At 42.6% G+C, this 26497-nt stretch overlaps 1 protein-coding gene across 1 annotated transcript in view; it reads right to left on the minus strand.

Annotated features, from left to right (window-relative positions):
• Positions 1-206: 206 nt before the first annotated feature.
• AMBRA1 (autophagy and beclin 1 regulator 1) overlaps positions 207-26497 on the minus strand; it is a 126275-nt gene continuing 99984 nt past the window's right edge. The window contains exons 16-19 of the mRNA XM_053980360.1: positions 12180-12269; positions 10463-10656; positions 1314-1800; positions 207-299 (exon numbers count right to left, since the gene is read on the minus strand). Coding sequence (XP_053836335.1) covers positions 260-299; positions 1314-1800; positions 10463-10656; positions 12180-12269 — 811 coding nt within the window. The 3' untranslated portion in view covers positions 207-259. The remainder of the gene's footprint in view (positions 300-1313; positions 1801-10462; positions 10657-12179; positions 12270-26497) is intronic.

Consider the following 26497-nt stretch of genomic DNA (forward strand, 5'->3'; position numbering starts at 1 on the left):
ATTCAGTTTATGTGTTTTCTGTATTAGTAGTAGTTTAATAAAGTTTTTTTTTCCCTTTGTTATTAAGCTTGGGCCTGCTCTGCTCTGTTCCTGATAACATCTCACAGCATTTATTTAGGGAAGGTGCATTTTCATGGGGACGCTGGCATTGCGCCAGTGTCCAACCGTGACACAGAGACAAACATCACACAAATGAAGACAGGATGTCAAGCAAGGGTTTGTCATATTTTAATGACATTGATCTTTGGTGTTTCCCTCGTTAGCACTCGCACTCTCCCCATACTTCCTCCATAAGCCTGCTAGGGATGGAGAGTTACAAACGAAAAGGAAAATCACATTTGAGACTAAAAACAAAGTATCAGAGCCTTGACTTCTCCACTAGAAACTACATGTACAAGGTCAAGATTTCACATGCAACACCTTACATCACAGATCCATACCTCACACCCTGGCCTGGAGCTGAAAAGAGACTTCCTGCCCCCTGTCAAGGAAGTGCAGCTCAATCCTGGCACCATGAAACCACTGGAGTGGCTCATTCATGTTAATATTGGCACAGCTTAGAACATCCTTGTGTGAACTGCATCCTGACTAGAGAGCAGTAGCCCTTGTCCCTCTACCCATCCATACGGCATCTCTGCTTCAGTTCCTGCCAAGTCCTAAACTAACTCTAAAAAGGAAAGATTCCACCTGTGAACATATCCTGAGCCATGCATGTTCTGGTGAAGCCCAGTTCTTCCCAGGAAAGACCACAGCATAGGCAGGACTGGCCTCAGAACACCACACTCTGGGGGAGCAGTGCTGTACTATGGAGAGGGACTGTGGCCTGGAAGACTCCTCCACTCCAGCAACAGAGCTGGAGCATCACGCCTGGGTTTGCCCAGTACTGCCTGTCTCCAGAAGGATGCTGCAGGCCCCCTTCCCTTTCTTCACTCTAGTGATCAGCTCCATGGGTATAAAAGGGCAGGAAAAATGAAAGGAAAAAGGCTTTACAAAGGATGACACACCAAGTTGCAGGGCTTAGTTCAGGGGATGCCATGGGGCTTCAAAATTTGGCCGATGTGGAGCAAGTGTGGTTTGTATTTCTGTTAACTCTTCAGCAGTGGGAATGTTGGATGTTAAGTATGCTTTCTTCCCCATGGCTTCCCTTGCAATACTTATCCCTTCCTCCATCACCCAGGATAGAGAAGCCCTCTGAACCACCAGCATCCTGTTAGAGCCACCCATCCCTGCTCTTCCAGCTCCTGGCCAGTTGTGAGGTACAGGTCTCTGCTGAGCAGTACAAGGGTAGCACCAACACACAACTCAACCTCTACCTGTTCCGTGACTCCCCACTGGTGCTGTCGTTACTATAGAAGTTGGTACTGTCAGGAAGATGGTTATTGTTAGTTAGGTCACTGTATTCAATTGGTCCCTCGGTGTCCATGGAGGACTGGGCCTGCTCTGGCAGATCCAGGTCACCAGCGCTTTGTCCTTCACTCCCACTAAGGGCTGTCCGCGGGCTCAGGCCACGCTCCGGCAGCTGCACAGACTCTGACAGGATCCGTCCCTCCAGCTCTGTGCCCAGCTGCTGAGAGGTGGACTGCTGTGCTGACGTGCCCTCAGCTCCAGTGGGCTCTGTGCCAGTCTGAGAGCTGCGGTGGATCCGGTGGCTCACAATGATGTTGTTGCCAAAGCCGCCCATGGATGCCATGGTGGTGCTCTGCTCCCGCTGAACCACGGCAGTCATGCCACCTTCTGCCATCAGCCTTTGAATCCTACTCAGGGCATCCTCCCCACTGGCCCCATATTCTGGACCTTCACCTGCAAAAGAAAGCAGAGGTAACTCTGGTGCACAAGGCAAACTATGACACAAAATAAAGCATGCTGAGTAGTTGCATCATGCAGTGTGCATGTGCTGGGACAGAAGATAGATTCTATTCCAGACAGAGCCCAGTATTTTATTTCCATAACTTTCCAGTTGGTTAAGTGTCAAACGAAGGCACCAAATTCTGTCAAGAAAATCTTGATCACTTCCACAGGTAACCCTCACAGACTTGCATGTCCAAGCCTTGGAAAAGCAGCTCTTATCTAGCTATAAAGATGGGGGAAACAGTAGTAGTCAAAGAGGCAGGATGCTTTATCACAGCTGTAGAGACAATCCTGCCAGCCCCATGGGGACAGAAGAGAAACCTCAGTTTGCACTGCAATAAACCAAACATTTCACCATGGTGTTAAAGAACCCCATGGCTTTTCCTACTTCACCTGTTTGAGAAGTAGGCAGATGACACACTGCCTATGTCCCCAGTGTCAATCTAGGGAGGAACATAAGAAGCTGGCCAACAGCAGACAGCAGCTACACAACATGGCCTTCCACATTAGCTTCGATCAAGCGTGTAGGCTCCTGCTTGCCTTGACTGATATCTTTTGAGGAATACAAAAAAACATCTCAAGACCTACAGTCTTTGTCTACTCTGAGGCTTCCCTTTATAGTCAGACTGTAGTGAGCTCTGAGAAAACCACCGTCAGATACCTTGGTTGCTCAAGATTACTTCAGGAGAACAAAATCTCACCAAAGTATTGTCCATGTAGGAGATTAAATCACCATGATAGGGAAGTTCATCCCAGTTCAGTTTCTCAACATGCTCCTTTTGCTACAAACCCTACCCGGAGCATTTGGGGAGAACAATCTGTAATAACAAACTGCTAGAAACATTCCACAGTGGGATCTTGCTGATTCTTATTAAAGAAATAAATCTCACTCCCACCTCTATGAAGCTATCACAGTGCTGATTTGAGGAGAAAGCTGTGAGCTCTCCTGGCACCAAGGAAATGAACACAAATGTCAACAAGGCTAGATGTAGGGAGGAGTTAAAACACAATAAAAACCAAAAAGCCACACTGACTAGGAAAACAAAAACACTTGGGGCTGTGGAGTTTAATATATTTATCCATGATTTGGATGAGGGGATTCTAGTGCACCCTCAGTAAGTTCATAGTTGACAGTAAGTTAGTTGGGAGTGTTGATCTGCTGGAGGGTAGAAAGGGTCTGAGGAGGGATCTGGACAGGCTGGGTCAAGGGCAAAGACCAATTGCATGAGGTTCAACAAGATGCCCTTGAGTCACAACAGTCCCAGGTGGCACTACAGGCTGGGGGAAGGGGGGCTGGAAAGCTGCCCAGCAGAAAAGGACCTGGGGATGCTGGTCAGCAGTGGCTGAGCATGATCCAGTCTGTGTCCAGGTGGCCAAGAAGGCCAATGGCATGATGGCCTGTATCAGCAACAGTGTGGCCAGCAGGACCAGGACAGTGACTGTCTCCCTGTACTCAGCACTAGTGAGGCCATGCCTTGAACTCCATGCCCAGTTTTGGGCCCCTCACAAGAAAGGTCATTGAGATACTGGAGCACATCCAGAGAAGGGCAATGATGCTGGTGAAGAGTCTGGAGCACATGTCATAAGAAGAGCAGCTGAGGGAGCTGGGCTTGTTCAGCCTGGAGAAAAGCAGGCTCAGGGGAGACCTTATTACTCCCTACAACTACCTGAAGGGAGGTGCAGCCAATCTCTTCTCCCAGTTAACCAGCAATGGGATAAGAGGCAATTGGCCTCAAGATGCACCAGGGGAGGTTCAGGGTGGACATTAGGAAGAATTTTTTTCACCGAGACAGTGGTTACTAATTTTAACTGCCTAGGGAAGTGGTGGGGTCACAATTCCTGGAACTATTCAAGAAATGACTGGACATGGCAATTAGTGCTATAGTTCAGTTATATAGTGGTGTTCGGTCAAATGTTGGACTCTATGATCTTGGAGGTGTTCTTCAACCTAAATGATTGGATGATCATGTATGCAGCATGAGAACTAAGATACTCAGCAAAGTTCACACTATGCCACTCAAGAGATGTCATGCAGTCAGCCAGTGACAGCTTATTCCCTTTTCTCATGGGCTCAGTGGTACTTCCATCAAGCACTGCCAGTGTCCCCCACCACAGAACACAGTTAATTTCATCCTCAAGTAAGTCTGCTGACATATTGCCCTCCTGCAGAAATACTATGGACATTAAGGGCAAATTTACATCTCACCAGCAGTGTAAGTAGGTTCCTGCTAGGAGTGCAGTAAACCTGCTATATGCACTATACCTAGCCCCTCGGTTAGAGCATCAGTGGGACCACAGAGACACCTGTAACCACATGACAATCTGCAGCACAGCCTAAGAGGAGTGAGCAAGAATACCCTCTGGACAGAGCCTGACCCACAACTCTAGCAGAGAAATCCTATTCAGGATGTGGCTGATGTATTAGTTGGTATGTGGCTGATGCATGAACTAGGAACTTGGCTGACCAGTACAAAGACTGAGGACAGAGGCAGTTATTATACTGGAAAACTCCAGTGTGAAAAACATGCATGCCAAGGGAAATTGAAACATTAATCGTGAGCAGAACTAAGTGGAAGTTTAAGAAGCATGGTTTTGGATTCAGTCATCACTTCCTTCTGAGGGCATAGTTGTACTTCATTAGGAACCATCTGGCCAGGCTGGAGAGGAAGCTTAAGAAAGCCAGGATTTGCAACCTGGTCTAGAGACATGCCAGACAGGCCTATCTACACAACTCCTGAAACAGCAGGTACCGTGCCCTTGATAGATCACTTACTATAAACGAGTCCAGTACAGAAGCACTGGAACAGCAAAACAGCAAGGACTCCCAGCCAGCCAATGCTCCCCAGCATTACAAACATGTGCTTCACCACAGCAACCCTTGCTCTTCCCTGCCCCTAAATTACCATATACCATGGCTGAGTTTCCAGTTGAGGCATCTGCTTGCTCAGAAGACAGGCAAAGGCTGATGCCACAGCAGGAATCAGCACGGTGTGAGCCTTCAAATCCCAGAGACACAGCAATGTTGGAAATTCCCAGCTCATCAAGAGCCAGAAGTGAGCCTCACCATTCAAGCAGCCAACAAACACCTCTGCTTTGGAGACTGTCCTCCCCTTTTCCTCTCAGGTTTCAACAATGACTTTGGCTGACTAGTTTAGAGCAAAGCTTGCTGTGCCATTTGCCTTGAGCTGAGCTACAGCACAGATTCACATACAGCCCGTTTCTACTGCCTGGTGACTCCCACACACATTCTTTCACCAGGCTGCCAATGCAGACTACATTAGCATTCAGAGCAAGTGAAATAAGCTGACTTCCATTTGGTGAAGGTTCAGGGTGGGCACACAGGCACTTACCCAAAACAACAGCAATGCTGTAAACCACACACATTTCAGCTTGCTGCAGTGCTGTGTTCCTACCAATGTTTTTTACTGTAACCAAAGTGACCTTTCCAGAGGTCCAAACTCCTGTCTATTCCAAATACAGAACAAAACATTACTCTTGAGGGCAATTATCCCAAAGACCAGAAGATTTCTGTCAATGTAGCTGTCTCAAACATTTAACTAAATATTCCCTAGCTAATGCATCTGTTTTTAAAAGTCCTCTATTCTACTCCAGCAAGATGAGAATTTGACACAGGCAAAACATCTTGCAAACTTTTGATGGAGTTGGTACTTCAACTTCTAAATGAAGTAGACTCTGAAGTACTTATAAGGAGTACAACTTGTTTATCTCTGAGCATGGATGGCACACTCCTGATGAAATGCAAAGTCCACAGAAGCAAGGATGAGATCAGACTCCCCTGTATCTATGCCATATACTGACATTGCTCTTGATTTTTTTTCTGTTTTCAACATTGCTCTTTCTAAAACCAGCAGTAGTTAGGAAACATGTTTGCAAACAAAGCTTCAAAATTAGAACTAACAGTAAGCATTGCAGAGATATCTAAGTCTTCAGAGAACATGAAATAATAGCTCTGAGGTGTGTAGCTGCCCCACTAATTCAGATGCTCAAAGATAAAAATATCAGCATTTTTACATTAATTCACCCCTTGCATAAGAATAGCAAAGGGAGGGGCACACCACAGTATAACTAGCTGTGAATAATTATATCTCCCTTAATGCCACAATAGTTACTTTTCCTTCCAACCAAGCCCAGAAACATGTTCACACTTCCTTTCTGAGACAGTTAATCCAAACAGCTCCATGGAACTCACAAAAAATACAACTGCTTTAACTTGTAAGAATTTTCTTAGTAATATCTCACCTTGGCTATTCATATGAGTGAAACTTACTTTTGTAATTAGAGTTTAAAAGTAGTCCACATAATTTAATCCCAAGAGACCCAAGTACTTGGAGTAGATCATGCTGTAAAGGCTTGCATAGTACATAGTTCTAAAACCTAAGTCTATTTTTTAGGTAGTGGTTTTCAGAGGATTTAAAAGAGAAACCAAAATTTGCAGTTCTATAGGACATATGATGCAGATTTTACAGATGGACGGGCAGATGAAAGGCTAAGGGTTCTACCCACATTTCTACTTGGAGAATGAGAGGCAGATCTGGAAGTTGATCCCTGGAGTCCTAGTTCCCATTTCCACACTAACTGCCCAAAAGTCACATCACATCTGACAACAGCATTGCAAGAAAGTGTTCAGCTAACATAAAACAACATGTTTCTTCTTGTTAGTATTCATGAGGCTCGGCTGGGGACAAAGTATTCCTGCCCAAGCAGCCCCTCAACACGTGTTCCTAATGTCTCAGATTAAATAAATTACATCACATGCAGGCACACTGATTGCTTCTAAGTGTTCCTCAGGCATCCTCAGGATGCTTTGCTTATATCAGGAAAGTTTTGCTTGCATCTGCTGTCTTTTCACTACCAATAGTTTGAACAGACTGAATCTCACAAACCCAAGCCTTCATTTTACAACCCTCTTCCCTCTCAAATGTATCTGCTGCAACCTCTGAAAGCAGTTGGAACTAAGGGAAATTTATACTGGCTGGTGATAAACACTTAAACCCAACAAGTTAAAAACTGTATATGGCATGACAGTACATGTTGCCCCCTCAAAGTAGCAATCCAGTGACAGCAAATATTCTGATGGCTACAATTTCAGTAACTCATAACATGTGCCTACTTGCACAACAAGCACTGAGCTAGCTACGTGAATTTTAAGTCCAAAAGACAATGCAGATGGTAGGAAATCAGATGACAATTGCTTTTCAGTTATTTGTTGTTGTTGTTTTTTTTTTTCTCTTTAAGAACTGGATTACCTGAAAGACAGGTAATCTCTCAACAGCCAGGGGACAGCACGGGCCCACTATCAAACAAGTGTTCTGCAGCTCTGCAGAGGTTCCTCTTCCCCAGCCTGCAGCAGCTTTGGCACAAATGCACAGACCCTGCAGTTACTGCCCCTTGCACTGTACTCCAAAGATCCAACAGCCTGAACAAGTGGCAGCCATAGCCTGACCCAGTCTGGACCAGGAATTACCGGGAATTTCTAAAGGTTAAAACTTTGGGCCATTAAATCTCATTAGGAACTTTTGCTGGATTTTAAGTGAAATTCAATGTACCAGCTGAATACAGATCCCACTCCCATCATGCCCGTCTAGGAAAACATAGTATAACGCCCAACAGATTGTTTCTAATTAAGGGTGCCTCAAAGTTACAACTCTATCACTATTTCCACTATGTCTGTCAGCTTAAAAGAATGTAAGAGACAGCTTAAACACTGTTTTAAGCATTTCTTGGTACCTCTCCTAGCTTTCTCTCAACTCTAGCTACCTTTCCTTTATGTGTGGCGTAGGAGCAGAGTTCACAAGTCCGCTATTAACTGCGGCAAAACAGAAAGATTCAGACATTAGAGGGATTCACTTCTAATAAAGTCATCATATAATCATTCCTCCAAAGGAGGTAGAAAGATAATCAGAGCGGCAAAGTCCCCGCAGAGCTTTGCATGAGAAAAGGAAACTATTTATACCCGCACAGAACTTAATTAGATTTCTGATGCAATTCTGCATACTTTTTTTTTGTACAGTAAGCACATATCTGCAAGAAATGCCCTGAGCCAGAATTCCCCACAACAGCGGGGCTGACAGGACAGAGGACAGAAACCCATTCTCAGGGTAGCATTATCCTTTTCTTTTCTTTTCTTTTTTTTTTTTTTTTTTTTTTTTTTAACGTACAGGGATTTATTCGGTTGGTTGGTTGGGGCTTTTTCACCCCTCATGGCAGGGTGATAACTAAACCACTTTCCTTTACATTACTCAGAATCACATTGATTTATCCATTCTGCTGCTGATAATGCTGCTAAGCCTTTACATAGTGATTTCCATCTTCAAAGCCCCATACAAAACACTAATTAATCTCCACAGCCCCTGGTGTGCTGTACTATGGGAAGATTTATTCCCATTTAGTAGATGATTAATAATTTGCCCTGGGTGACACTCCAAGTTACTGGTAGCACATTTCTCACTTTTTTCTTTTTTTTTTTTCTTTTTGCCCTGACATCTAGATCATGCTATTAGAAAACACAGTTTCCCTTCCAACAGGCAGAGTTACAGTAGATACAGTGGGCAAATTAGCCATCAGAAAAGCACCACAGCACCTAGTCTTGCCTGCTGAAACACACTGGATGTGCATCACCAGAGTTGATGATGCTAGGAAAATGGCTGGCTTACCATTATAAGCAGCCGGTAATGCTCATGTGTAATGTGAAGCACAAAGACTTAGATGAGCCAGATTACCACTGCTACAAGTACCTGGCTAATTGCCTACGGTGCTGGTAAAAGCAGAAGAAAATTTGTCTCTCTGCTTCATGTCAGGTCTTTGTACTATTCTTCTATCATGTGTTACTAGATTTTTTTGATCCTTCATCCTCCTGACCATTACAGTCTTCACAGTTCCCTGTTTCAAGTTACTCTTGAGTCCTTACAGAGGAATTCCCACTGAGATTGCAACTGGCATAGGAACTGACCAACAACAGGATAAAACGCCTTGGCTCATCTCTGATGCATGTGTTTAAACTGCAGTAACTCCTTTGTTCTACAGGCCCTAATATAGCTGACAGGAGTCACTACCCATTTTGCAGGTGTGGCCATTTGCAAGGGGACATGTGGTAAGTCAATGTCTGAGATGGAAATTGCACCACATGTGGAACTTGCTGATCTTCTTCCAAGCAAGAAAGAGAGATTAAGAGAAGTACCTGTCCTAGGCTTGTTATTTACACTCCTTTTCTTCCAAATGTTACATGCTTTTCTTCTTTGTAGAGATATCCCGCCAAAGTACTGGCAAAGAACAGCCCTTTCCCCATCTCATTAACAGCCTAGTTAAAACTCATGATCTAGATCTGGAAATTGAAAAGTTAGAAAGAACAAGATAAAGAAACTGTGAGATGATTGCAGAACAGCAGGAGAGAGAAGCAGTGTTGGACAACTCTCCTGGTTTAACTGACTCCAAAAGCCTGCAGCATCAGCCATCATGGCCTTGATGCAAGGAGGTCCCACGCTGTACCATGTTCTCAGTCTGTGCACCACAGTCAGTGGAAGAACCAGTTTCCATGAGTTCAATATTTGTCCAGTCTGTGTTCCAATCTTATTCACACGCCATCAATTGCACTAACCTTCCAGAGAGGTTAATCTCAGCTCTGCTGAGATAAGCAAATGGAAACCCCAGTGGGCAGGAATTTCCCACTTAACTTTGTACAGAAGATCATATCACACATGCTGGATACTACACAGCAGAAACTGTGGAAGAGTCACATACCAAAATGTAACTTTCAGAATGACAGAGAACAAGCAGGCATACAGGCACACACAGGCATGTTGTGGGCTGCTTTCCAAAGCCAAGGAGGTTTATCATGAACCAACAACTTCAAAACTGTCTCCTTGATTTTCTCTTGTCTTTCCTATGTATATACTGCCCAACCCCTACCTAGCCAAGCCTTCAGAGCCGAATGAAAGCACAATGTATGAGACAAGAAGTTTGGATAAATCAATGTTTTCAACAGATTAGTGACTTTGTACAGGAATTGCACAGTAGCTGTTTCCAACTCCTTACATGTTGGTAAGTTTTCCTGGACTGCTAATCACTAGAGACATTTTTGTATAGCTGAACTGGGCACTCATCATGTACCTCATCAATCAAATTAAACAGAATCATCAAAGATTCTTTGTGAGAAGTGATTTACAGTATTTTATTTTGTATCAAAATGTTGAGCTTGTGAAGCCTGCAGACCTTTTGCATCAATTGGGAGGATCAAGCTCTTAACACAGAGGCAGAAAGGATAACTCTGCAGCTTGCAGCCTTACTGATGGTTAGGAGATCAGGAGATGTGTGAGGAATGAAGGCAGTACAGTTGATTCTACAAAGACACAATGATCTGGAGAAGAATGAAATTTCCTTCCTCAAAGCATGTGAAAAAGAAAACTTTTCTATTCATATGGCCAGAGATTCACTCTCCTGATCACCTATGCCTGGCTACAGGTAAATTAGGCTGGAGAAATCTTTGTTGAAGAGATAAAAGGAGCATCCAAATGCACTGACGGGATGTGGAACATATGTGGAAACTCCTAAATCACCAGGTAAACTCTGTTAGATAAACCACTGATTGGTCTCCTACCTTCACCAGTCCCTGCAGAGGCGGATTCCTGCTCCTGTACCTCCCTCTCTGTCTGAGTCTCGGCATTCTGCAGCTGAGGCGCCAAGGTCTGGGTACCCTGTGATGTCACAGAGGTGGGGGGATTTCGGGGTTGTAGGCCTATGGCATTCATCAGGCCCATGTCCCTGTCTGTCCTCCATGTAGCTCTGCTGGTTCTGAAAAGAGAGAAAAACAAATAAGACCAGGATCACTTGAGGCAACACGCCCAAGCAAGACTGAAACATGAACGTGAGGCTCTTCTTGCCTCCACTCCAACGAGGCACCTGCTTGCCACTGTGAGGATGGGGAAGAAAGGAATTGTGACCTGCATTTATTTACACACACTGGTCTCTTGAGCTTCAAGCCAATGGAGTCTTAGAGTCCACTCACCCTTCCAGAGAAGAAGCGTGTCCTACAGGCAGAGAGAGATATCCCTGCAGCATCATTAAGCCTGCAGAACAACCGTCTTGGAGTTGAGGAGGCAGCACAACGTGCAGTGCAGAAGCACAAACACACACAAAACCTTCTGCACAGCAGGGCAGTTTTAACTCCCATGGATGTGACCTGCATCCTTTCCCTCCTCTGGACTTCCTAGTTTGTCAGCGTCACACATGAATGCACTCCAGCAGGCATTTCTGCCCATTCCAGTCAGACAAGGGAAACCCTGTGTTCTCAAAAGCAAACAACAGGAACCACCTCAAGGCTCATTAGCTTCTCAGACTCGAGCAGCTGAAGTGTATGGTGCTACAGCTGAATCTTGACAATGCCACGACGCTCTTTTCTAAACTGACCCCTAAGTGCTGGGAATGGTAAAGAGATTCAAGTAAGACTGCCTCATTTACATTTTCTTCATAAGGCTTTGAAACCTGCTACACTTTTTTTGCTCTCTCTTGAGCTAGTTCATTCTGGACCAGTATTTCTCTCTTCAAGCTGCCATTATACCAGACTGAGTACGTACTGTCAAAAACTTAAGTAGTGGCAATACCCACTCATACAGCAGAGTAAAGAATCTCTACTGCTTATTTTTCACCCACAATCAGACCAAGGCTGTAAGACAGCCCAGGCATTTGCCCTGTAAACAAGCTCACAACTTCCTTGGCATGCTGAAGCTCACAACTCAGAAACACAACTATCACCCTCTTGCTGAGAACAGCTGGCTTACAGAGAAATACTTGTCACCATGGCACTAAGCAATGGACTGCAGCATCACCCTTGTGTTCAGAACAACAACATGGGCATCACTGGACAGACTGAAACAGCCAATGGGGACATCAAGGGATTTAGCTTTATTTTTAGAGTTTATTACTGAGAAACAACTGTCCCAAGATGAGCAATTAAAAAGATGAAAATCAATCACCAGGTCAGCATATATTTGCCCTTTTCTCTGCCAACTCCCCTGTTCTTCAGTTACCTTCCAAAGGCCGTTTGCTTTACATGGTGTTTTTGATGCATCAAGCCCCACATGTTCCTCCCACAGCTGTTACTGGGGCCCTGAATGACACATACTATCACTGGCATTTTTGGGCACTGAATGTCACTTGCTGGAAGAAGGCCAGGTGATCCAACCAGGCAATGCCAAAGGGGGAGAAAATGGCATATTTAAAGCTGCCAGTGGTAAGGGAACAAAGAAGCGATGTCGGAGCTAACAAAAACAGCAGAAAGGGTCAGGTCTCTCTAACCCAACACCCAGGAGACTCACCCAGGCCGCTCACTCCTGCTGCTGGAATGCACAGTGAAGACATTCTCATTCAGCTGGTCCCAGTGGTACTCAACTCCAGAGTTTAAGGCCCTTAAAATGCCAAAGAAGGAAAAAATATTAGCATGACAGGACACTGTTCAAGCCAGCATACATTACACCCCCACAACATGAAGAATAGTGTTGATTCCTGCCCTACAGATACTGCAGATCTAGCTCAGTTCACATTTTCATTAAAAGGGCTCATCACCATAAACCACTTTGCAAAGAGTGCTGCATTACCAGATTACTCTGGAATATTCCATTCAATTCAATTCAGTATTAACACCAAGACACAGCAACAGGAGCAGAGAGATTTTCAGGAAATGAAGACATACAACTGTGTGTATAAAATCAGGTTACCCTAACCCCAAGTAACTAAACAATGAATTGGAATGGAAAGGCCAATTCTCCCTGTGGTGTCTGCAAGCACTTCCTGCACTAGGTAATGGTCAGTAAGACACTGCCCTTATTCAACATTTAATTTCTTTGCAAATTATTCTCATTCTACCTGTAAATAATCTTTATACATCCCTCTCACTGACAGTCACTGTGGAGCAAGGACAGATGTAGAGGACATTTTAATAAGTTTCCACAGAAGAGCTTATATTGCATCAACAGCATGTGTGTCTGAAAAGTCCAAACTTGAATTTTACACCTAATGCCACTAAGTATAATGGAACCACCAATGCTCTGGAAACCTCTCACACAGCATTTCCCCAAAAGATACACCAAGTCAGGGCTCACTACTCACAGGAACAGACAAGGTTACCAACCACTGCTGAAGACAACAGGCAATCACAGAAACGAAACCACTATAATGCTGCAAGTACACATCCCACCAAGAAGAGGGTGAGAGCAAATCCAGCTTACTCTGTGCCATACAGAAATGTCACAGGACAGGCACTCACTATGCAGTCCAAGGCAGCATAGAGATTCCCCACCTACTGCTGTGTTCCACCTTCAGAAGCACTCTGGACTGCATTAGCATGGAAGGCACTTCCTGGAGTGTTTTGCCACACCATGCTGACAGCTCATATGAGCTGTCTAAGAGTTTTGAAATGGTGCTGTGTACCACCACGTGGTTGCTGGACTGCACACACCTGATGGTGCTGGGTGGAGAGTTAGCAGTGCTGTGCAGTGGTCACAGCAAGGCAAGTGTGGGGGAAAAAATCCGAAACCAACAAAATAAGACCTGTGTAGACACAAGCAGACTGTGTCTGAACAGCTGGACTTCCATCACCCTGCAGACAGGCTCAAAACTAGGGGTAGTCCTATAATCTGAAGAAAGGATTCACAGAAAATAATTGGTAGTTGGTTATGGCTCAGGCACAAACAAGATGTTTTATGTACATATAAAAACTGTTGTCCCTGTAAAGAGATGCCTCAGAAGAATTGGCAAGAACCCCAGCTTAGAAGATGCTGCAGGTCAGACATGCTGCAATGGCAAAGCAGTGTGTACGGAAGGCCTGGGGCTAGGCTGCCAGGATGACAGCACTCCAGGTTAGGACCCAGGGTGAGAGATGAACAAAATTAGGTCAACAAAATCACATATGCAGGCTACCAGAAGTAACCAGCCATTGCTTTTTTATTTTCTTGTGCTGAGCTAGTCCTGTGCTGCATTATAACCCATGAAAGCAGCCGCCAGTGAGATGCCGATTTACAAAGGTTTCTGAGTTTACCGACAGATGGTAACTTGCCACTAAAACTGTGCCAGTCCCTCTGGCTGCTCCATCCACTGCCTAATATACTGGCTGAGGATCAGCTGTCACACTTTGCTGTCTGTGAAGCAGCACAGTCCCTAGGCAAGAGAGACTTTCTGACCTCGTAGTCAAAATTTCCATAAAAAGTCTAATGTGCTTGGTATCTACAGCTATTACACAACAGAGCTAAGCTGACCTGTGCTCTTTTCTCTCTTCTTCCACACATCTTCATGTTTCCCAAAGAACAGGCATGGTCCCCCACAGCAACGTAAATGATTGGTATTCCTTGCCAATGTGTGCCTAACTTGCCTTTGCCAGCTCTCAAGACAAGAAACCAGAAGACCACAAAGCTTCCCCCAGGCCAAGATAGGAGCTGACAATACCATATTTCCTCTCTTCCCCAAACACCGTGTTCCTGTAATATACAGAAAATCCAGCTCCTGCACACAGGCTTCTTTGAGTGGATCAATTTCACTTTTACAAAAGCATCATGGTACCAAGCTGACATGCAGTACACCCATGAAAAGCTCCTGACCATGCTCCTACCTATTCTGCAGAGTTTTACTACTGTACAGTTGGGTTGTTGGACAGCAAAGTCCACTCTAATGGCATGCTGTCAGTTTGCACATGGTTAAATCAAAAGGCATTCAATTTAATGCACAACTTTTCATACTGATTTTAAACACTGCCATTTATCAGCTGAGCTTCACTGCCAGGGTCCTACTAGCTATTCCTTTACTGACAGAGAATCAAGGGCTTTGCCTTCCTTCCCTAGAAGGACCACCTGTAGCAGATGGTGCCACTGCTCTGGCTGCTGACTCTGGGAACACCGATAAACAGGCTTAGGCCAAGGTCACTACACTTGGCCATGATGGCAGTTCAACATTCTCAGCACCACTTGAAACTGGCTTTTTAGTTTGGTTTATACCTTGGATGTTCTTTTGCCCCTGCTGGGCAGAAGAAGTGGCTCAGAAAAAACAGGTGGCACTCCCTGCAGCAGCAAGCATCTTCGCTGCTACCTTTCAGTAGTGTCTTCCTTTGGCCAGCTACACAACTTACCCTTTCCCAGCTCTACCTCTTGCAAAAGCCATAAGGCCCTCAGCACAATCTCTGTCCTCTTTTATATGCATCTGTGTATCTCTCACCTGGAATCCACATCGGTCTCTTTACAGCCCTAAGAACAGTATCAAGATTGCTCCTGATTAGGTTTTCCAGCCTTTAGATGATTGATTGAGCCTATAGAAGAGATTTTCAGACTGCATCAAGATACAGTGAGGAGCGCATGCACCTGAGCTTAACAGAGGGCACTGGTATATACCTTTTATATGAAGATCATAATGTCTCTTCTTAATGAATCAAAATTTCATCAAAGAAATAGTGCTATTGTGAGGGTTAAATGCCAGTTTTAACACCATGTTTGCATTAGAAACTTGATCACATAATCACACCTTAAACCAACTTCAGTACACAACAAGATGTGTGTGACAACCACAATTATCTTGGTTTAAATCAGATTTTCAATTAAGCTTACGACTTGCTCTGGTTTAGCCACACCTATTTAAAATAGTACAATCTCCCTTTTCAGAAAGCCTAAAGGTTTTTTAGCTCCCATTGCAAAATACTGCTTGAATTTTGTAAATGAGCAGCCTTTCACAGTACGTTTCCCAGGAGATCTGCAAATCAAGGCCTGACGATTCATTCCAAAGAAGCAGAGCTTACACTGGAGAAATGAATATTTTTCAGGTAATGTAAGCATTTAACTTTTGCTTCGTCAAACTCTAGACATAGAAATGCTAGAAGCACTTTACATTTTTCAAGGCATAAGGTAGAAGCTCTGTGTAGCATGGAGCCACTTGGATGTGGATGCAGTAAAAAGGACATTTGTTGCCCAGGGCTTCAGGGTGAAAAATTGCAATTCTCCGCACTGTGTCAGTCATGGACAGTGAAGTCCACTTAGTCAAGTTCTTACTTTCTTCCCTTTTATGGCTGTCACTAAGCTCTCTAAGCCCTCCCTGGAAATTTCCATTAGCTTTGTTATATGCAGAGCTGCTCAGAGACTGGATTTCCCAGCAGGGATCTGTTCTAAGATGGACTTTTCCTTCACGCTTGTGTCCAGCTCACATTATTAACGAGCTTGGAGAGGATGAAGGGCACAGACTTGCAAGCTTTGCTGAAAGTCAAATAAGGATTCAGAGTGGAGCCTGTTAAGTACTAAGAGTCAACAACTTAGCGAGCCTCTCCCCCTACACAGAGGTATCACCTACACAGCTCAGCTATGTCTCCAGGAAGAAATTAGGACCAAGTACTACAAATTAATGACAACATTATTAACAAATTACAAGAGAACTGAAATATAATTTGGTGCATTTGCTTAACCAGTATCTGAAGGGTAAACTGACAAAGCACAGGTTAACACAAACAAACTCAGACATCTGGGTAACCCCCTCCAGCTGGAATATCCAAAACTGGTAGTTGAAGAGAAGAAGGGATTAAGGTGAAATTTCCCCAACTCTACCACAACAATACAGCTCAGGAGGATGACAGCAAGACAAAACAACCCATAATTTGCAAGTGGTGTATGCATGTCCAGGAAGGCATAAATAGCACTTCCTACCTTTTCACTTATGTCATCAGGGGATGATTTAAGTGAAATCTAAAGACAGTACCAATGAGAAAATGCACTGCTCTCCTCCTTCAAATCCTGCCACATGGAAAGGCCCAACAGCAGCCCACTTGTTTGCTATAGTACCGAATTAAATTTTGATTAAAACATTGCTGCCTGCAATCCCATGCAAAAATATCAGCACAACCTCATTACCAGAATGAGGACTGTGGCAAGCTCAACACAGAAAGGAAGCTGCCTTTCTGATGCCATGCAGTGCATCTGATTTTCATGCTGCCAAGTGTGCTTCCTCCACAAAAGGAAATACTCCTTAAAGCTGATTTCTCAAATATACTGTCCATTCAAGATCACTAAATGCAAGCATACAAAACCAGATTAGTTTACAAAGGATTTGAATTTCCCAAGACATGCTTTCTTCCCTTTGTGTAAACTTGTCATTCTTAAGCCATTCAGACTGTATAAAGGAAATAGAGTGAGTTACAAGAGAACAAGGTGACACTATGCTAAGGAATAGGAATCTATTGTCCTGGTTTGGGAAGGAAGAAGCAGCACACAGTATCTCGTGCAATGCAAAGCAATACTGGCCAGATTCCAGATGCATCCTTATCAGCAGCTCATTATCTCTTCTGCCAGTGTGGTGATGATCAGCACAGCAAGCCCATCCCTAGCTCCCATGATTAGCTAGGCAACGGTATTGTTAGTACAAGGCGAAGTTTGGCACTCCCAGCAGCTGCCTGGATGGGAAAACAATAATTTCTAACGCCTTACTTCATAAATATTTAGCTTTCTGTGCAGGCGAGGAACCATGTGCAGAGACAAATCCAAGTGAAAACTGGCTGGCGTGCAAACTGTATGGAACCAGCAAAGGGGATTTCTGGAGTAATTCTGCAGGGCAGTAACTCCCTTTGACCAAGAAGAGGTGGCAGCTTCCTTGGTGCTAGCTCATGTGTAACTAGCCAGGAGAAGGGCACAAGATCAAGTATAGGAATTCAAGGAACACAAGATCTGCAGTTTATGATTGACAACCACAGTTATTTAAATGAGGTATGACATCATCCTGTCCATCACATTGAGATGAATGATGAATCTAAGAGCAGACTCATTTTTACTCCTCACACTGATACAACCCACTAATTTTCCAGAATCCTGCAAGTTTTGCCTGTCTGAAAACCAGCAACCATGCAGAAACATACCCTGATACCTACTTGAATTGTCCAAGGTGCTGCAGAAGCAGGGTAGCAAGTAGCTTGCTGCAGCTAGTAGCTGTGTGCCTGCTTCAGGGAGGGTGCCAACTCAGCTTGGAACACTTTGCAAGACAACTAATTCTGTTCATTTGATTGTGCAGTCCTGCCAGCTAGGTTAAATGTTGGGATTTTTGAAGATGCTGTATTCAAACTCACACCATTTGTATGAGGTCAGCCTTATAAAGCTGGTGGCACCAGTAGCTAATTCAGCAGCTCTTCTGTCTCAACAATGTAAACACATACAAGTTAGTTCTGTCTACCAGTGGACATTTAAGTGTCCAGTGATCCAGTTCATGATCTTGTGGCCAGTGGATAAGATTTAGACAGAAGGCACACCCCTAACAGCCATCTTCCCTCAGCAAAATTTTGGTATCTCAGCTAAGGAAGAGAGTCATCAGCCAGCTAAGCTGGTAGATACTTCAGAGAGAAAGAAGAGGGAGTGAAAGAAAACAGAGATTAATACAATAAGAAGAACCCAAACAGAATAGTTTCTTCTGATCCACAGGACCACTATAGCTAAAAACGAAGAGACTTCCAGGAGTCAGCATTTGCAACCTACCTACAGATTGCATGTAGAAGATAAGCAGACTCATAAAATAATTTGAAATGGATGACACATGACCAGAAAGCATTAAAAGGAATTTGTCTTATATTCCATGGGAGAAGTCTTCAACCAAGAATCAGTCTTCCAACACATTCAACAGGAGTAACAAATGGAAATTAAGCATCAATACAGTGACAGAGCATAAAGAAAACAGTTTAGTATGAAAGTGTGGATGTTTGATTATCTTGGGATTCAAGTAAAAATACTGAGGTTGAGAGTGCTGCATTCCTTAAGGAAAGACAAACCTGTGTTGAAAATAAAGACAAGGCAAATCCCTCTCAGACAACCTTCATTCTTCTGCCAAAACACCAGAACAGTTTTTAAAAGCAATTTTCTCAGATATTTTTTACACTACCGTCATGTAAACACACTGTGTTTACACACAGTATGACATTGTTTACACACAGTGTGACACAGGATGTTGTAACTTGTATCATGTTATGAGAAAAAGAGCACAGCACCCAAGACAAATAGCCTGGAACAAACAAGGCAGAAATAGACCAAAAAAGAATTTCCCGAATTTTCGCTGATTTTCTTCTCACTAAATCTTGCCAGTATGCCCCAGTGTCCTTTGCTATCTGGCTCCAACACCAAGTACTAGGTAGGGACACCTCTGGAAGGTAAATAACAGATTCCAGAACACACAGCTTAAAGGTCTTCAAACAAGCACAGTTCAGCTTGATATTATCATCCATGCAGCTCTAAAGATGGACAACTTGTTTAAGTCCCCTAAAAATCTAAAGACCTGTTAGTTGCTTAAAATGATTACAGGCAGACTATACCCCAAATAAGCTTTGAACCCTCCGAATATCTTAGGCTGTTTATGATCTATCAGCTCTTCCAGTGGCTTAGACAATTTAGGATGTTAGGAGTCCTTGGGGGAGTAAAAATTGTTTATGCCTTCTAAGGCCTTAAAACATCTTAAACTGCTACAAGAGAGCCAGTCACTCTTAAGTCATATTTGAACTTTCATTACTGTTTTAGCAGAAGCTAACATTGATGAAGTAGGCTTGATTTGTAGATATTGTGCCAGCAAACTAAACCAGGAAAATACATCTAGAATGGGAGAAAGCAACGTCAAAATAAATACTTAAAATTAGCAAGCATAGCAAATGCTTATTTTTAATAGAATTGGAATGTGCATACACAAAGTTGCCAAGCTCCAGAACCAAGATCTTGGTTTGCTCAAGTCTCAATGAGATCCACAGGGCAAGCAAAGTTTTATATCTTTAATCTTCAGCAGCTTTGAAATTATCCAACTAAAAAGTATTCTGTTTAGCATACAGGGAAAACTCCCTCCAAAAAAAAAAAAAAAAAAAAAAAAAAGAACCCCAAATTGCAATCATTACTCCAACTACTCAACAGTTTGTAAACATGAAGCTACGACCATTTGCAGATGGATTTAAAATAGGGCAAGAAAATTAAAAAAAAAAAAAAAATTGGTTGTTTTATTTGCTACCTGCATTTATTAGCAGAGTCCTGCTGAAAAAAAAGGCATAAAGGACACCAAATAAAACTCCATAAATAACATGGATTAAAAACCAGAAAATTAAAGAAAATCTTATTGGAAAGCCAAGGAAGTAAACAAGTGAACAAGGAAAGTCTAGTATAGATCCATGTAGAAAAGAAAGTTTATAAGACAGCTGGAGAACTTGTGCTGCAAGAGAGGGAAGACATTCTAAAAATAAACATGAGGAAAATGGCATTAGAATGAAAAAAGGACTATTCGTTTGTGAGGCTAACGACAAAAATCAATGATGTTTCAAAGTGGACAAGATATTGAACTCTCTTCTCTGAAGTCTTCACTTCTAAAATATCTAAGGGTACTTGTGTAATTAGGGAGTAAGAAATATGCCAGATGTAGCAGCTAGTAGCATGCATTTAGATTTTTATTTAAAGTTAACTTTATTGAGTCATTTGCACCTGTTTTTTAATACCTTACCAAAAAAAAGAGGAAATGACAAAAGGGCAAAAAAGTCAACTTAGCAGCACTCTTAAAAAAGAAAGCCATGCTTAAAACTGGCTATTATTGTCTTCTAATTGTAACTTTTATCCTTAAAGAGAGTAATAAAACAAATAGAAAAAAGAAGATATATTGAAACAATGAAAGAGTGAGCCACATGCAGTAGGCAGTTAGTAAAATAATTGCTTGCATGAAATTTAACTGGTTTTGAAGACAGAATTAGATAAAAGTACAGGAAGAAAAGGTGGCAGGTATGATCTGAATAGATGTAAGTAAAGCATTTGCTAACTGTTTTTACAGCATGTGGCTGTGCTCTTACAAAATGTGCTATTGAAACTGAGAACTAGTTAGGACCTGCATATGATCAGTGATGCAGAACACAAACTGGTAAATACCAGGCTATGATTTCTTAACAGAGAGCTCTGTACCAAGTTCCCTTTCTCATGGTGGAAAAGAAATGCCACTAAGTAGTCAGTCCTACAGTATATCTTGAAGAACTGGGTGAGGGAAATGAACTTGCTAATAACTGAAGACTTAAAGCAGCTTTCAAAATTTATCTTTAGGAATAATAGACATATTAAGTGGAATTTTATGAGGCAAACTTTCTCTTAATGCCGTCAGTCATCCTGGATATCCCATTCACATACAAAAAGGGAAAAAAGAATAAAAAATGGTATCAGAATAGAAATACTGTTTCATGCCTCCACACTAGCACTTTACTTCTGCAACTGCAATGACCAAGCCTCTTGGCACTGAGGTTACCTAGGCTTCCCTGCAGAATTTGGAAATAATTAATTTAATTTTTTTCTTAAATGCAAGAATGACAAAATCCAAATGTACACTTGCAGGATGCATCTACAGTGCAAAATGGGCCATCTTTCCTCCTTTTCAGTCCTTTAATCAATCAAAAACATCTTTTGTCCTCATTTAGACAATTCAATGTATCTTGTGGTTAACAGGCAGCAGAAGTCCAAGACACGCATTCATTTTCTTGTTAAAGATCCCGTGCAGATGCTGCCTTTCAAAAGGCCATTCGCTGGGAGGACTCAGACATAAATAGTATCTCCAGCTACCCCAGCTAACAGTTGTGAGAACATTTCCTATGCAGGGTTGCTAACATCCCTTGGTTACACATGAAGAAAGACAGTTCCTCCTTCTGTCTCCTTGTTTACTCCATCCTTCAGAAGCTATTCTTAAAAGGCAAAAAATGTAGCTTATGCTGCTGGGGGCACCATGGCTGGAGGCTACAGAGCTTGAGGAATGGAGCCAGCCAGCAGGGAGACATGGTGTGCCAGGCAGCTGCATAGATTACCATCCCCTTACCAATGCTGATAACTAGATGTAGACACATTATCCCCATCAGTAGATGGGAGGATATGCTATTCTCAGAGAAAAAAGATTGGCACAGATAAATGCAGTGATCGCTTGCAAAGCATAGGAATTTATCATAAAGATAATTTTCCTGGAATAATTTCATGTTAGAGACAGATCTCACCCCAAAGAATTAAAATATGCACACTAAATAGCACTGAATCAGTTTGAGACTCTCCACACCTACTTCCCAATGAGAGAAATCTATGGAATGCTGCCTCTAAACCAGATGCATCTTCAGGGGTACATTAATTGCATTACCAGAGGCTCTGACTGCTGAAGAAATCCTTCCTCTCTTGTGGATGCCTGCATTAAAAAGCCAACCTTAGACAAGGTGTTTCAAGAGCTTGAAGTTTTCTCAGAACAGTGAAGTTTCTGGAATTGTATTTGCAAAAGCACGTGAGCACTGAGCCCTTCCAGAACCTGCTTCTGAGCACAGGGGAGAGGACACTCAATATGAAACAACAATTGATATTTGGATCCCCTGCCGTTCTCCCATGGTGGTCATCCACAAGCAGAGACAGCAAAGGGCAGCAAGCAGTCTGCTCCTCTCCACTTTTGGTCTCCTGTTTCTGTTTTGCAAGGCAGTTCATGTTTGAGATGCCCCACCAGGGACATTTCTGAAGGGGAAAGCTCTTGTTGGGATAGGAAAGACTGTGAGCATTAAGAATCAAATTCCTTTTTAATTCAGTAGGTGTTTAATTCAGAGGTGTTTCTACCATACAAGAGAGACACCGAGGATTTAATTCTATGATGCAAACCCAAAGATTCAGAATCTGAATCAAACCTTGAAGTATGCAGAGTCAAGAAAGATGCACAAAACTTTACTGAAGATTATTACTGATGACAGTTACAAAGGATGTCAGGTAAAATGTAGCAAGGGAAAAACATCCTTGGGGAGGCTAAAAAAGCACTAGCAGCCATGCAGAAAAGTCAGTGTGCAGCAGGACAGCAGAGGAGTGGGGGGAATTCACACTGCTGTATCACTTCCTGTGACAGACCTCCAGGCCACAGTTGAGTAGTACATAGTAGTTCACTAAATGGAGCACACTACCTCATGTGGTATGCCTAAAGGGATTCCTGTTTATATCTGACAAGGCTCTTCCACTGAATATCACTGTTATCAATGTAGTGTCTTGCTTTAGCTCAGTAGTGCCCGCCCTTGAAAACACGGCAGCCTGAGAGCCTTTCAATACCACACTTTTGGACTGAGCACAAATTCAGTTCTGTTCTCAACTGCACCATTTTATAGACCAACAACCTGTCCATGAGCCAGAAGTGCCCTTGTGGCCAAGAAGGCCAATGGAATCCTGGGGTGTACTAGGAAGAGCATTAACAGCTCTTGGACAGGGCAAGGGAGGTGACCCTGCCCCTTTACCCAGCCCTGGTGAGGCCATCTCAGGAGCACTGTGTCCAGCTCTGGACTTCTCAGGACAAGACAGACATGGAGCTCCTGGAGCAGGTCCAGTGGAGGGCTACACGCATGACTAGGGGACTGAAGAGAGGGTGTCAAGAGAATGGAGCCAGGCTCTTCTTGACAATGCAGACCAACAGGCCAAGAAGCAATGGGCAGAAACTGGAACACAAAGTTCTACCAAAACAAGAGGAAGGACTTCTTTACTGTCCAGGTGACTGAGCACTGGAACAAGTTGCTCAGTGAGATTTCACTGTCTCCTTCCCTGGAGATATTAAAAAGCCATATGGTCACTATCCTGTGTTACGTGCTCTGAGGGATGCTCCTTGACCAGAGGTTGGACTAGATGACTTCCGATGGTCCCTTTCAACCTTAACCATTCTGTGATATACATTTAAATAGTTCTTACTTCTTAGATATTTATGGAAGGCTATATAATCCCCTCCTTATCTTTCCTTTTTAGTCCTGATAAAGACTCCACACTACAGATTTTCTTAGATAAAATGTTCCCCTGATCCCACTATCAAGTGCTCTATGCTACAGTGCAAGTTAAAAGGCAAATTTTAAACTATTCCAGCTTATATATCTAGCTTATTCTACACCCATATTAATATTTTGCCACCTCTGCTGTTAAGCATCTTGTATCTCATCCTAGAACAAAATTTTTTCTTACAGCCTCATGTATTGATGGCTTAATCACCTACAATCAACCAAAACCTCAGGTCTTTCTCCTCCTCTGTCATTTTATCTACTGAACTCGGTGTAATTAGTCAGTAAGTGTACTTTGTACTGTTAAGTTCTCATTTCTATAGCTCCAGTCACTTTCACAGCAATCTGGTTCCTTTGCAATACTTTGATTTTTCTCTGCAATGACAAAGCTAATGTCACATCCTTGGCAAATTTGTTCAGTGCACCCTTACCAGCCATTAGTATAAATAGTATTAATCAACCAGTTCCAGAACTGCTTTTTTAAAGAAGCCAAATGACCTATTTTTTGACAGAGTCCAGGTGTCAATAATGTTGTATTCTTTCCTTTAGCCAGGACTTCACCCATTCTTTACCTGATCTTGTTGTAATTCTTTAGAATTTAACCAGATTTATTGTAGTTCCAATATACGAACTGTCTTACTAAACCACAGATATGTTAGACTTAGAGCAAATCCTTGGCTGACCCTTTGATTAGAAATAAAACCATAAAATTCTCAGGGACCAGTACACAACCTACTGTACTTCGGGCAAATCACAATGCATTTGATCCCACTTTCCATGGTTTTTATTTTACTTACCTTCAAAATATACCCTATAAATTTGTGTACTGAGATACAATTATGGACTGCCAAGATAATATGACCTTGTCATTTCCTTTTTTTTATCCAGTGTTTCTTTTGAACACTGGGAAGGCTACTTGCATAGCATCCCATCACAAGTCCATGGAGCTTCAAGTTAGGCTTTTTTTTTTTCCTTTTTTTTTTGGTCAGCTTGTACTTCCAGTCTACTCATATAAATCCTCTACTTGAGGAACAGCTGCTATTCCAATCTGTTGATATGATTCCTGTAGTACTTGGTTTCAAATGCCTCGATTGCATATGGGAATTAAGACCCAGGGAATTATAATAATCTCTGTTGTTTGCTACTGACCACAGTTTTCTTTGCCAAACTAGAACAGTGGGAGGATTTCAGTAGAACAGTGTTTTCCTGCTCTTTGCTTGACTATCCTCCAATTGATAGGACTCTATCAATTGCTGAATCCTCCATTTAGTATTTGTCTTCCACTGTATTACTGTGTATGGAAACCACACAAATATTTTTCATTTTCTCCCTCACTTGTCAAGTTAAAGCCAATACACATACCAATTTCAAACCAAGTTTATTAAGCCAGGAACTAGTGAGATGGCATCGACATGCCAGGATTTTTTCTTTCTCTAAGGATCTGTCAAGTAGATCTGGAACAGGCACCACAGCTGTAAGCCACTTCTACTCTGATAAAGCCTCACTCACCTTTGCATAGTGCCTCAATGCAAATTATACAGCTCAGTGAGTATCTACACCTTCATGCTGAGGTTTACAAGTCACTCTTAACTGTTGTTGGTCTATAAAATGGTGCAGTTCAGAGCAGAACACATCAGGTGCCCTGCTCCAAAAGAACCCACCAGTCCATGTGATGTTTACAATTATCACTAGAAGCATCAATCACTCCAATGCACCAGCAGGAAACCAGCTGAAACATTTTTCTCAACCCCCCCAATAAATCTCCCACCTAATTCAGCCACTTTGTTTCATGTTCACATACAAAACCACCTATTTTTGTTGGAATAGTGCATAATTAATATGGTGAGCTAAGAAGGTTGTACACAGATGTTGCAGAAGGGCTCATTGTGCTTCCATAACATACCATAAAAGTGTTCATATTGACTCTTTAATTAGTGAGGTGCCAAGAAGAGACATGCCTCTCAGCTTTGGGGTACTGCAAGCACTGGAATGGAAATGTAATGTGGAGTGTGTGAAGCCAGGAGAGCCAGATCAAGCTTGACTCTGCAGCATTCAATCAAAGAATCTACCATCACGGACACTTCATTTCCCTGGGTTCTCATCCAAGTTCATCTCACGCACCATAATCAGCAAATTAAATCTTAACCATTTTTCCATACTGAAAATAACTTAAAGTATTCTCAAGTTCAAGAAAAGAGCCATTATTCTTGACTAATTCTGCTTAGAAAATACAGCAACTGTTCTTAAAGAAAGCCACTTAGGCTGAAAGAGAGTGATTAGAGCTTATTCCATAACAGTAACTTATAGAACTTAATGTATAAATAAGGTCTTGATGAAAGATTATGTTCAAGAGAACAAGAGGGTTGTTTGAAAAGCACTGCCATTCTGTACTACCAAAACTGGTCCAATCTGAATTCCAACCACAGACTTCACCAGAAGGCTGTGCTGAATTAGCCACTCTTACAATTGTATATATTTATTTTGACTTCACCTAGTGATTCTAAACTGACAATACAACTCTCCTCAAGCACCACATGCTTGATGTCATGGCACAACAAAGGGAGTCCACATACATGTGGTATGATCACCAGCAGCGCTGTAAGTTTCTAGCTGCCAGCTTTTAAGTTCCAAGGAACTTCAACATGTGAAGCACAACCCAAAAGAATACTAAGGTAGTTTACTACCAGGAAATAACTGAAGCAGAGAAACTCCTGAAGTGTCCCTGCAGCATAAAAGAAATGTGGTTCCAAAAGAAAACTTGGACAACACAATGGAAAGAAGGGTTTCAACAAAGTAGGATGCAGACACTCCCCAAGAACACTGAAAGCAATATGTGTCACTGTAATCATCTGTGTCAGACCACAACTAAAC

Source organism: Vidua macroura, chromosome 6, assembly GCF_024509145.1.
Source record: "Vidua macroura isolate BioBank_ID:100142 chromosome 6, ASM2450914v1, whole genome shotgun sequence".
NCBI lineage: Eukaryota > Metazoa > Chordata > Aves > Passeriformes > Viduidae > Vidua > Vidua macroura.